Below are 12,880 nucleotides of genomic sequence, written 5' to 3' on the forward strand. Positions count from 1 at the left end.
GCAATTGATTTTAGACCATCTTTACTTGGGTTTAAAAACAGTGCTTCATGCATTCACAATAAGTTACTACAGGTCAATGATGTACATACAGAGACAAAAGCTAACCCCAACTTACTATCTTGATGCAGACCTCTCCTGGTCTCCTGGGCTGGGTAGTAACTAGTACGGGACGGGTTTCATCCACGGCCCAAAGAAGGCAGCCACTGAGGCGACAGTGGGAAGGCTGCAACACAGTGGAGGTAGCAAAGAGTTTAAGATCCACAGGAGTTGTAGCACAGCCCGGAAATTAAGACAAGGGTGTGAAGGCTTTAAACCCTGGGGAAGGGGTCAAGAAGCACTTGCATTTCCTTTCACCTTTCCTATTCAAATGTTCCCATAAATTATTTCACTAAAAAAGTTATGGTGGTAAAAGGATTTGAGCAGGAAAGAGAGGTTAGTCACCCCAATGAAGGGGACAAAAAAATTCCTACTTTTGGTCACCTCAGGGTTAAGAGGAGCATCAGAGAACATGCATGAAACCACTCCAGTGTAAGTGGCACCATCCCCTCACCAGCCAGAAAGCAGCTTTAACAAAAACACTGCTCAAAAGAAGGCGGCAGTGCTAGGGCCTAGGCCAGATGAGGACTCCCATCTGGGGCAGACGCTTACTTCCTAGGATCTGAACTAAGTGTGTCACAGTAAAAGCCCAGTACAGTGGCTGCTTCCATTGCCAGCTAATTCCAAGGGAGCTGGGAATGACACCTCACATGGGCCGCCTCTGCAAGAGGGTTCTTTCAGTTCCAGCTCCCACATGGGTGCCGCATTGAAGCCTGTGGCCCCCGCTCTTCTGCCTCTCACACCCAGCAGTGCACACGGACTGTGCTGACAAGTGCTGCTTGGTCCCACGCTGCAGTGCTGTGACAGCAGGACAATGGCATCCACTCTGTGTTCCCTCAGCGCCTCGTCCCAGTGTAGTTGATGGAAAGCAGGACCACGTTGTGTAGCAAAAGGGACAGCTCAGCTTCTGAAAACATCATCAGCGTTAATGGTTTGGCCAGGGAACAGCTCACCTTCCAACTGCCTTGGTTTACAGGACTGAAAGCCGGAGGCAGGGAGCCAAGTGCAGGAGGTGTGATGTAACGGGCTGTTGTTCTCCAGCTCCCCTGCTTCGCTCCAGTCCCTGCACGTGTGCTCTCCTCTCTTTCCACCACAGATTCCTATCTACTCATCCTGATGTCTTTTTTTTAGAGGGGAAGGAAGGGAGAGGAAATGGACATGTGAGAGAAACGTTGATTGATTTCCTCTAGCAGGTCCCCACCTGGGAATGTGACTGTAACCCAGGCATGTGCCCTGACTGGGAATCGAACCAGCAACCTTTCAGTTCGCAGGCCAGCGCTCAATCCACTGAGCTGCAGCAGCCAGGGCTCATCCTCATTTCTCGACTCTCCTGTGACACTGCAGAAAATTCAGAAATAGCAATGGTACTAAACACCGCTGTCACCCTTGGGATTTTTCTGGTAGAAGTTAGTGCTCTGGGGATATTTTGCAGCTGGAATGGGATTAGCAGGCCTACCTGATATTCACAGGCTTAGGAAACATCAAGGCCTAGCCAAAGGTTCTGAACAAGAGACCCACCAGCCTAGATGCTTAGATGCTTATTGTTTCGTCAACTGGGTGGTTTTGTTTTGAATCTGCATACCTTTAGACTAGTACTTCTCAACTCAGACACTTCTGCTCTCCCCTCCCACCCGGGCATTTGGCAACGTCTGAAGACGTTTTGGGTGGTCAGAACTGGAACGAAGGTGGTACTACAGGCATGTAGTGGGTAGAGACCAGGGATATTGCTAAACACCCCATAAAGCACAGGACAGCCTTCACAACAGAGCATCAATAGTGTCAAGGCGGAGAAATGCTTCAGACAGGTGTGCACTCACACTTGTGCTCCCACCGTCCCCACTGTGCACTCGCTCATCTCGCACAGTCTGTTTGGTTACCTGCTTAGCCCCTGTAGGCTAATGAGCTTGTGCCTTCCGGTTAGACATATGTGTGAGAGAAGGGCCTCAGAGTAGTCAGTATTTAAATCCAAAATAACCCTGGCTAGTGTGGCTCAGTGGACTGAGCGTCGGCCTTCGAACCAAAGGGTTGCCAGTTCAATTCCCAGTCAGGGCACATGCGTGGGTTGTGTGCCAGGTCCTCAGTGGGGGGCAAGTGAGAGGCAACCATACACTGATATTTCTCTCCCTCTCTTCCCAGTCTATAAATAAATATCTAAAATATATAAGTAAATCCAAAATAATCTTAGAATAAAATACAAAAATGACTAGGATTTTGGTTAAGCCAGAGAGATCTGTCTTACCTTTTAGGCTGCAGGAAATCTGCAGCCACTCTGCCAGCCAGGTCCGACACCTCTCTTCTGCAATAAGGGTAGAATTCAAGCCACGAAGATAACAAGCCTGCAATACTCGGGAGAAAAATGGTCCTTAATATTCACAGAGCAAGTGAGCCACGGAAGTGTAACCCCACAAATCACCTGAAATCGCCTTGAAATAAGTTACAACCTCATCCCAAGAAACCTTTTCCCAGGGCAGTATGAACTAAGATGACAAGCAAAGAGGCCTATAGAAGCTAAAATAGTAGATCTAAGGTGTAATGGCCTTAATTTTTGAAGGACCAAAAGACAATAAACCAAAATTACTATGGGCAATTCCTTCACAGTACTTAAGTTCACTGAGGAAAAAAAAATAGATCTGGAAATGAGGTGAGAGAATAAAGAGCTTGAATTTGGTTGTAAACAAGACAACCAGCTCCTTCTAAGCTCCCTGCCTGTGAACTCTAAAGTCCACCAAGGGTGGAAGGCCAGTACTGCAATCAGGCTCTTACCGATTTCACTTCCTGTGTAGTCAGCTGGCTAATCCCCAGCTTCGCCAAAGCCTTGTCCAGTTGGTGAATCACAGTGGTGTGAGTCTTTAAACGGTGTCTCAACAAGACAGACGGCAGGTGAGGTGTGAGAAGCATGGCTCGACTCAAGGCTTTCTGTGACACAACAATATAGGAGAAAGTCAACAAAGCACCACTGCAAACAAAGACCTGAAGCAAGGTGAAGCTGCAGGAAGAGAAAGCCTCTGAGTACTCACCATTTGCAAAGTATGGAGCTGGTTCATGCTCAGAGGATGCTTCGAGAAACCTTCTCTCAGAGCCAGGATATCATGTGCTGCCGGATGGGTACCACACTGCATCTTGGGAGAGGGCGAGAGAGATAAGAGGTAGGTAGCTGTTGCAAATTGAATCTCACAAGATTCCCAGTCTGGAACAAGGGTTAACTGGAGGAATACCTTGGTACACAGCTCTGTCATGTGCCACCGGAGTCCTGCATCAGAAATTTGAGGGATAATTTTTTCTAAATAACAAAGGATTTCTGGGTGGGACTGCTTCCGAATAGCATGATAGATCTCTAAGAAGTCAATTTGTTGCTTTGGGGTCCAGAAATGTTTGATCAGTAGTTGCCTAGGAAACAGATACCTGAAAGGAAAAGGCATCACACAGTCACTTGCTGAAAGTGACATCCTTCAAAGCAGACATGCTTTGAAAGTGTTTGCAGACATGAACACTAGGAAGAGGCAGAGACAGTTTCCTTACCACACTGCTCTTTTTTTGCAAATGCCCTCAGACCAAGGTTTAGAGATGCAGTGAAGCACAAGGCCGAGCCGCACTGCTGAGGTTCTGTGAAAGCAGCAGTGGGAGAGGAATGCAGGCAGCGGCCAGAGAAAATGACTCCTTTGCACCAACACTAGTGAGTATTTTGGCCACAGCTGGACAGAGTCACAGAGCTGGGCACTGTATGTGATGCTGACAGCCTCAGACAGTAATATAGTCTTTATGTATACACAAAGTAAAAAGGGCAAAATTGCTTTTAATTTATTTCCGTACCTGTGTGATGGTTTTAAAACACGGCCACAAATTCCCTGGCACCCCTCTTATTGAGAAGTGATATCTATGTCCCTTTTTAAAATCTGGGTGACTGACTCAGCCAATTGAAGAGAGTAGAAGTGCATCTTTGTGAACTCCAAGCCTGGGCTACAACGGTTTCTCTGGGCCGTACGGATTCTTACTTGCTGGCACACTCACTCCGGGAGCTCTGAGCTGCCACTGGAGAAGCCACACTATCCTGAGGCCACAAGTAGACACTGTGGTTGACCGTCCCAGCCTTCCAGCCACCCCTGTGAAGGCACCAGACATAGGAGTGCCCTCAAACCACCCAGACTAGAACCTTCACCAGCTCACTGTCAGTGAGGGACCTCTGTCAACACCACAGAAGAGAAATGTCCATCACCCACCTGACCAAATCCTTGACCCAGCAGATCATAAAAATGGTGCTTGTTTTAAGCCATTGAGCTTTGAAGTTGTTTGCTGTGCAGCAACAGAAAACTAGAACATGCAAGGTCATAATCTAAAAGTATCACCTTCGGAGATAAAGTAATAAAGATTGACGTTTTCAAAATATGAAATGCACTTCTCTCCTGAAGAAAAAAATTTGTACCAAATTGCTATATCTCTCAGGGAGTGGGTTATTGCCTCTAGGGATAATGAAAAAGGTCATTATCTTATTTCACATCATGTAGGGGCAGCTCAGAGACAGGGAGAGTCCAGACCACCTACATTTACAGCTATCCCAGGAACCCGGGCGTTCTGAGTGGCTTTTATGAACCTGGAGCTAATGAAAAGACTGGAGCAGAAAGTTTGATAACTTCTGCTTAACTTCTGAATGGAAAGTTCTCCTTAAAATAATTTGTGATTTTTAAAATCTATAGACCTTCAATATGCTAGGGAGACAGAAGTCTGTACTCACATTAGCAAGAAGACCAGGTAGTTGGCAAAGGGCGGAATGGAAACAATACCTAGGAAAAGACACTTGGTGACGTCTCGACGGAACTATGCAGAAATAAACACAGATGCAGTTTTAGCCCACATTCTTAACTCAGTGGCCACCCCCACCACCCCACTGTGCAGTGAGCTTCTACTACAGCCCAGCAAAGGATCAAGGTTACTTCTGTCTACCTGTAGCTGGTAGGTTCTTTGAGGACAAAAGCCCTGATTTATTTACTTTTGTATCCCAAATATTCCTGAGTATGAGGCCTGACATTATACCAAATCACTCAGAGAATTCTTCCTGATCTGCAGAACGGGCCCCAGGGCCTTACTCTCAGTTCCGAAACTCCTCATCAAGTCACTACCAAATACCACTTTCCTGCTGCCTTTTGGATCCTTGCAGATTTTTCTGCGTTCAGAAACAAATTAGATTTTACTGCCTATAACTTTTATTCAGAAAGTGCTCCCAAAGTTCTATAGATCTCTGCTACGGAGGGCTACAACTCTGAAAGAATCCAATTTTGGCAAATAATCTGATGCCCCTTTAATTCAATACTTTAATCTCATGGCAAAGGGCAAAAGCTTGGCCAGTAGTTAACAAAATAGAAAAGAAAAAACACTTGAGATCTTGGTTAACTTTAATTACTCACCATGAACTTCTGGGTACCTGCCCCTGGCCCATACCTGTCTCAAATGCTCCATCTCCCGGTATGAAAGTTGATGAAACTTTATATTGTGCTTCCACATGTTTGTCTGTATTCTCTTAGCCTTTTTGGCGTCGGCCCAAATCATCTGCAATCCTGTCTCATCGAAGCAGAGGACAGTGTGATGTTACCCCCGTATGAATCTTACCACAGCCTCCTATTCCAAGCCCACCCACAACACACACGTTTGTCCCTCCCCAGTACTACTCGACATTAAAATTTCCATCTAGGTCACTTGCAGCTCTTGTGAGGCCAGCCACCCTGCAAGTCTTTTCTCATCCTTTTCCCCACAGCACATCACTTCTCTTCTAGCCAAGTGGGCCTTCTGGATCTACTATGGAATGGTCTCTCTTTTCTGCTTCATTACTCATTCCCTTTTTAAAGCAAAATGTCAAAGCTCCCTAACCTCAGGAAGTCTTGTCCAATCAACTCTGTGTATTCCCCAACCAGAAATTAACTTATCTCCTTTCTAGAACACTTTTATAATTACTGTAATGCAACATATTTCTATGGTTGCATTTTTCTCTTCAGAGAAAGAATTTTCTAGAATTCTTACATTTATCTAGAACATTCGTTTTTAAAAATGCTTTCCTACTTATGAATGAAATATACTGTCTAGGTTGGCTTCAAAATAATACAGAAGAAAGCATGTGTACAAATGAAATAAGATCGGAGGTCATGAATTAATTGCTGAAGTGAGGTTGAGCTCACAGAAGCTCATTATATTATTTTCTCTACTTTTGTATATGTTTAAAATTTTCCATAATAAAAGGCTTAAAACAACCAAAATGCTTTCAGACCCTTTTCTATTTGATCCTAGTTACAAACTGGGAGCTGACAAAGCAACCTCTTATCTCCACTTTACAATTAAAGACAAGCAATTTGCATGTTCACAAAGCTAGTAATAATTATGATAATATTCAAAGTTGACTGTGGTATTTACTGTAATTGATATTATGATAAAAGTATAAAGTATAATAATAGTTATGGCTACATTTATTGACCCCTTCCTATATCAGGCCTTAACTACTTTACATGTATTAATTTAATCTTCACAACCATGTAAGGTCACACAGGTAGATTTCATTATTTTTCCCAATTCACAGATAAGACCAAATGATGAAAAGGTTAAGTAACTGGCCCAATCACACTGCTAGAGAACCCAGGCACTTGGCCCTATACCATCTCCTAGTAATTAGCACAGCTCTGATTTGAACCAAAACATTCAGAAACCAAGCATTGCAGAGCTATTTCCATACCATGCTAACTAGGATAGGTTTGTAACAAGCATTAAACCACATTTTCTCATGGGCCAACTCAACTAATAAATCACAGGGCAAGTCTGTGCAGCCATAGACCCCTGCTGCTGTGCACAGCAAAGACTTTCTACTATAGTTAAGTGTGTGGTTAAGAAAAGTGCAAAAATACCTATATTCCCTCTGGATAGTGTTAGAAGTTGTTTCTCATAGTACCTTTAATTTTTTTTAATTAGTAACTTGAGAGAGGGAGTCAGACATAGTTTATTGTTCCACTTATTTGTGCATTCACTGGTTGATTCTTGTGTGCACCCCGAGGGGAGGGGCGTGTTGAACCTGCCACCTTGTATATGGGAATGATGCTCTAACCAACTAAGCTACTCCACCAGGGCTCCTCTCACAATACCTCTCCAGAAACACCCTCAAGAAGTGCTAACTTAAAAGATTTATTTTAACACTCAAGCATTTGTGAAACATAAGACCCCAGCTCACTCTCCCATAACAAAACCTGCAAATTATCTTACTCTAACCCTTTGACTTTGCTCAAGAGCCAATTCTAGTAATCTCTATTTCAGTTTTTTTACCTTTCATGAAAGTTGTGTACAGGACATAGAAGCGGGGGAAATGACGATCCAAAAAACGATGGTACTTCCCACTAATCACTTTTGTCTTAGTCACCACATAAGAAATTAAGCTCTTCACATCTGCCTTTGGAGAAAGGTGAAGCTTTGAAGACCTACAAGGAGGATCAAAGAGACTATCTGGGAATCAGTCCAAGAAGCCTCTTCATACCTGGCGTCCGTAATGTAAAACACAGGCCTCATAGAATGTACCCTAAAACCTCCGAAATACAAGGAAGACCTTGGGATCAAGAGATAAGCAATCAGACCGAAAAAAAACAAATGAGGCAGATGAGAGGCTAGGCAGGAAAACACGTCGGGGAGCGCCACGAATCAGGAGGGAGCGCACGGCCTGCGGCCAGAGCCGCAGGATAAAGCCAGACAGGTGGGACCAAGGTAAACAGCGGTACAACCTGAGTCGGAAAAGGGAAGCCGAAAAACGAACTCACGACGCGCCGGGAAATCTATATAGGGTACTAAGAGGTCAGAACGTCAAGAAGCCAGGTTACTAGCGGGGCTCGGGGTGCGATTTCTGAACAGAAGAATAAAAATGCCGAGGCCAGAGAGTGGAACCCTGACTACTAAGAGACAGCATGCAAGGAAAGATGAGACACTAGAAGGGCCTGTACATCAAAAAAATGCTTTTCCTTCTCCAGGTCCCTCACCGAGGGGCCCCCCAAGCCAATCCAAAGCGAACAAGTTGCAGCCTTCGGGTGACATAAGGTGCAGGGGTGACCGCTGAACCCCACAGAGCAGTCCGAGCCCAGCACACCCTGGAGAGCGCCATCTTCTTAGCGGGGGAGGGGGCAAAAGAGGTTTTTTTCAGATCTTGGTTCATACTACGTCGCATTCATTTGACTACGCATGCGCCTTCCCTGGGAGCTGATTGGTAATCGTAGACCGCTCGACTCGCGCTAATCCAGCTCCTACGAAAGCCGAAGACTGAGTACAGAAGAAAGGGTTGGGTTGGACGCAGCCAGTACTTCCTAGTTTAAAGGTGCCGGAAGCGGGTTATCCCAAAGGGAGCGAGTGTCGTACCAATGGTAGGGTTTGCGATCTTGAGGACGTCCTCTTTTTGAGGGCCTAGTGACCCCTCTCAATTCCCTAGCGCTGTCCGTGGCCTCTGTCCGTACCCCAGGCTTTGGGGCCTGAAGGCAGTAGGTGCCGGAAGTCAATCTGGCAGTGCCTGGGGCCCCGGCGCCTCCTGGGGGCTGGGAGGACCCGCGGCATTCTCTAGTAGCCGTTTGAGTCTCCGGAAACTGTCCATTTCCAGTTACGGTCAGGTGGCTGGAGGCCTGGAGCCGCCTCTGTGCAAACCAAGTCTACTTTTTCTTATTGTTGGGTTTCCCGGATTAGGTTTGTGGGGAAATATCTCTCCTTAAGCACCTCCTGCAGACCCAACTTTCAAATGCCACTTTCCTAAGAGGTTTTCAAATGCGGGTTTCAAATGCCACTTTCCTAAGAAGCTTTCTCTGGTCAAAGTACACACATTTTTTCCCCTATCACCCCGTGTTGTTATTTATAGCACTTAGCACTTACATCGTTTATACATTTGTTTCCTTGTTTAGCAGGTTCTCTGAACTAGATTGAGGGCAAGCATCTTGTCTGGTTCATTGTTATACCCTACTCCTATCACTAGGTGCCATACCTGGCACGTGGTAGGTGTGCAATAAACATTTTTAAACAAATTAATTAATAACTGAAACTGGAAAAGATTCCCAGAAGTGGCACTTAGCTGCCTCCAAGAGTTAAGTCTTCTTGACTACACATGAATACAGGATGGGGCAAAAGCAGGGTTACAGCCGTTTGTGTGGAAAACAAATAATAATACTGCAATAATACACTGTCACCCACAACTATAAACATACTTTAGTGCTGCCCTGTATTTACTCCCCATGAAGGATAATAGAGCATTCCATTAGGAAGCAGAGGCTGGAGTCTGGTGCCTTAGACCACTCGACCATCCTGATAAGCACCCATTTGGAAGGAGGAGATCTTGGTTCAAATCTCAGCACTACCACTTCCTTTAATATATGTGTAACTTCAGACGTGTCACTCTAGCTCTGAGTTTTTTTCCTTTATAATAGTACCTGACAAGAGTTCTGTGAAGGTCCAAGAAGAAAATGGTTGCCAAAGTTCCCATGGCTGCAGAAGGCTTTCTGGGTCACAGAGCTTTCTGTCAGTGTGTACTGTGTACGATTGTACCACTCCTGTAGTCAGAGGAAAAGTTCTGCGCGTGGGCAGCTGCCTGCAAGTGCTAAGTGGATGGGATACAGAGTTGACTAAAAAATGATCTCAGTCTTCTGACAATTCCCAGCTCCTCTTAACTGCTATGTATCTCTTAAGAAGGTTCAGTTCTATGACCTGGCCATTGTGGCTCAGTGGATTGAGCACGGTACTGCAAAGCAAGAGATCATGGGTTCAATTCCTGGTCAGGGTACATGCCTGGGTTGCAGTCCAGGTCCCTGGTAGGGGGTGCATGAGAGGCAACCACACATTGATGTTTCTCTCCCCCTCTCCTTCCCTTCTCTCTCTAAATAAAATGTTCAGTTCTAAAATTCTAGAGCATCCCTGGAAAGAAGTAAGATCAGAATTTTGTGAAGGAAATGGGAAGGGAAGGAACTGTGTAGGAGAATGGAGGAAAGGCATTTCATACAGTGAAACAGTATGGCGAGAACACAGGAATTCATTCATTTCTTCCTCAGATATTTATGGTTTAAATACACACACACTAGGTCTTGTTGGTTCTGTCTTCTGTTTCTTCAGTCATCCAGTTTCCTTCTCTCTCCTGTGCCACCGATCTAGATTACTAGAGTAGTTTCCTGTCATCTGTTTTGGCTTTACTCCAACCAGTTCTCTATACTGTAGCCAGAGAAAGCTCTTAAAATTGCAAATCTAAACTTCTCACTTTCCTTTATAAAACCTTTCATGTTTCCTCTGACTCCAAGGATAAAGTTCAGGCTCCTTAACCTGGCCTCCCTTCCCAGCCTCACCTCATGTCTCATGGTATCTCTTTCTCTTTAGCTTTCTGTGCTAAGAAATACTGGTCTTTAAGTACTGCCAAGGCCAAGCAACTTTATACCCCTGGGCTTTTGCACATGTTGCTCTTTGCCTGGAGTTTCTTTCTTTCTACTTGCCTTCTTTCTAGCTTGCCTTCCAGCTAGAAATGGTAATAATAGCTAGCATTATTGAGCAGATACTATGTGCCTTCATTGTTCTTAGTGTATTAAGAACATATATTAAGTCGTTTAGTCCTTACTTCATGAGGTAGCTCCACTTTAAAAGTGAGGAAAGGGAGGTTTTAAGTAACCTACTCAAGATCTGGCCCTGCCTGGTGTGGCTCAGCGGATTGAGCGCTGGCTTGAGGACTGAAAAGTTGCTGGTTCAATTCCCAGTAGGGTCACATGCCGGGGTTGTGGGCCAGGTCCCTGGTCTGGGTACATAGGAGAGACAGCTGATCGATGTTCCTCTTGAACATGGATGTTTCTCCCTCCATCCTCCTTCTCTAAAAATAATCCTCCAAAAAAAGAAAGAAAGAAAGAAAAAGATCTGAGTCAGCAGTTGGAACCAGACAGACTGGGCATGTGAATTACTGCTGCTTGTGTGTAAACAGCACTCTAACTGGAAACTCTTAAACTTGCAGAGTCAGATTTCCCTGTAACTTGTCTTGTAGCCAGCTATACTTATCCTTCACAGTATTTAAAATTATCATAATTAACAGTGGCATTATGCATTTAATGACTGTGTTCCCTATTTGATTCTAAGCTCACTGTATTTCTGGTCCCTAGCACAGTCCCTGGCACAAGAGGTGCTTATAAAGTATTTACTAATTAAATAAATATCTTATATATCGGAGTATAAGGTAATGTTTTTCCTCTCAAAATAATTCCTTAGAAAGGAAATTGTTTTATATTTTGTGTTCTTTCATTCACTAATAAGTAGTTAATTAATTCACTAATTTCACAGTTATTGACCATCTCCCACAGGCCTACTTAGAATAGTTTATATTATAAAATGTTTGAGAGACTGGAATACTAAAGTGAGTCAGTACTTTTCAGGACCTCATGTGAAGATTAGATTTGCTTGCAGACCTCAGGTATAAAGGTTAAGGATAGGGATTTGATTTGAAAGGTATCAGGGAATTATATTGCATTTTGCCCAAGGGAATGACAAGATGAAGGGGATCTTTTTACTCTGGTAAAAAGTGAAGGTAATTTTTTACTCCAAAAAGTACTCTGGAGTTAACACAGATTAGAGTGGGAAGAGACTGAAGGTTCAAGATATCAATCAAGTTATTTTATAAAGATCTGGATAAGAGATAGTTAGGAACCACCAGACTGCCCCCAAATGGTGACCATCTTTAAGTGGTCCCAGATCTTTAAGTGGGAACCCGATTTGAGCTCCCCAATCCCGTATGTCATTCAACTGTTTGTCAGCATTTGCTGTCGTTCATTTGGCGGACATTTGAGGGCCTGCTCTGTAGCCCTCTGCTAGATTCCAGGAAAATGTCAGGGCCTTTTGCTCCAAAAGCTCAGAGGTTTAGTAGAGAAGATTGACATGCTTTAGCCCTGGTCAGGGTGGCTCAGTTCGTTAGAACATCGTCTTGACACACCAAGGTTTTGAGTTGGATCCTCAGTCCAACTGAGGGCACATACGAGAATCAACCAATAAATGCATAAGTGAGTGGAACAACAAATTGATGTCTCTCTTTTTCTCCCCCTTTCTCTAAAATCAATCGATAAGTTAAAATTAGAAAATAATTGTGCCCCCCCCCCTCTTGCTCTCTCCACCAGGTGAGGGCACTGTGAGAAGGCAGCAAGCCAGAAAGAGGGCCATCAACAGAAACCAGCCCTGGTGGCTTCCTTATCTTGGACTTGCTGCATCCTGAACTGAGAAAATAAATGTCAGTTGTTTGAGCCACACAATCAATGATACCAGTCCTGGGTTTATTTATTTAATTATGTATTTAGTCCTAGGTTTAGGACTCAAATACTTAGAAGGGCCAGCACACACGAAGCAGATGAGATACCAGCAAAACAACGGGGTGTGCTGAGGGCACATCAAATTAGAGAACATGTACCCCGAGGAAGACGCCCTGGGCACTTCGTCACATTGTGTCAGAGCCTCCAAATTTTTAGGTAAAGCCAGAAATTCAAGTTTGTAAAGGTTAGCAACTGATTTAAGAAGATTTTAAAAGGAAAAAAATAATTATGCTATCGTACTGTAACGATAGGTGCTGTAACAGGAAAATGTCCAAGGTACAGTGTGAGTTAAATGAAGGAGCAGTACATTGAAAGATCCTGGTGGTTATGGTGGTGTGTCCAGATGAAGAGAAGTCAGGTGTGAACTAGATCATGGAGGATAGGTTAGAGACCGACTGGCAGGCAAGTACTGTGAAGAAGGGCTTTTTGGAAAGAGGGAATGGCATACACAAAGATAAGAAAGACTGGAAAAT

General features: G+C 44.3%; 1 protein-coding gene and 1 long non-coding RNA gene across 6 annotated transcripts; one reads left to right on the plus strand and one right to left on the minus strand.

Annotated features, from left to right (window-relative positions):
- Nucleotides 1-4: 4 nt before the first annotated feature.
- Nucleotides 5-8,291, minus strand: LETMD1 (LETM1 domain containing 1). 5 transcript variants are annotated; one of them, XM_037030965.1, is made up of 9 exons: nt 8,091-8,291; nt 7,390-7,541; nt 5,530-5,645; nt 4,826-4,908; nt 3,312-3,498; nt 3,114-3,215; nt 2,860-3,012; nt 2,336-2,432; nt 843-1,003 (listed from the first exon to the last, which is right to left on the minus strand). In XM_037030965.1, the coding sequence occupies exons 1-9, from the start codon at nt 8,273-8,275 to the stop codon at nt 933-935; spliced, it is 1,146 nt and encodes a 381-aa protein (XP_036886860.1). In that variant the 5' UTR covers nt 8,276-8,291; the 3' UTR covers nt 843-932. The 5 variants fall into 5 exon arrangements, with proteins under 5 accessions (XP_036886862.1, XP_036886860.1, XP_036886859.1 ...); XM_037030964.1 differs by having other exon boundaries at nt 7,390-7,562; XM_037030966.1 differs by having other exon boundaries at nt 8,055-8,227.
- Nucleotides 8,292-8,490: 199 nt separating this feature from the next.
- Nucleotides 8,491-12,350, plus strand: LOC118976458 (uncharacterized). The gene is made up of 2 exons (XR_005064277.1): nt 8,491-8,582; nt 12,219-12,350. It is a non-coding gene; the product is annotated as an uncharacterized LOC118976458 (long non-coding RNA).
- The last annotated feature ends 530 nt before the right edge of the window (nt 12,351-12,880 follow it).

This window comes from Sturnira hondurensis, unplaced genomic scaffold, assembly GCF_014824575.4.
Source record: "Sturnira hondurensis isolate 20B ecotype Veracruz unplaced genomic scaffold, ASM1482457v3 Scaffold0020903, whole genome shotgun sequence".
In the NCBI taxonomy this organism is placed as follows: domain Eukaryota; kingdom Metazoa; phylum Chordata; class Mammalia; order Chiroptera; family Phyllostomidae; genus Sturnira; species Sturnira hondurensis.

Bases quoted from the DNA above. Each gene is read 5' to 3' on its own strand.
- LETMD1 (XM_037030967.1), bottom strand. From the start codon at position 8,275: ATGCGACGTAGTATGAACCAAGATCTGAAAAAAACCTCTTTTGCCCCC. The intron at 4,909-5,529 runs GTATGGGCCAGG...ATTTCTGCATAG, and splicing joins AGATGGAGCATTTGAGACAG to TTCCGTCGAGACGTCACCAA. The intron at 3,216-3,311 runs GTATTCCTCCAG...CCCTCTCCCAAG, and splicing joins TGACAGAGCTGTGTACCAAG to ATGCAGTGTGGTACCCATCC.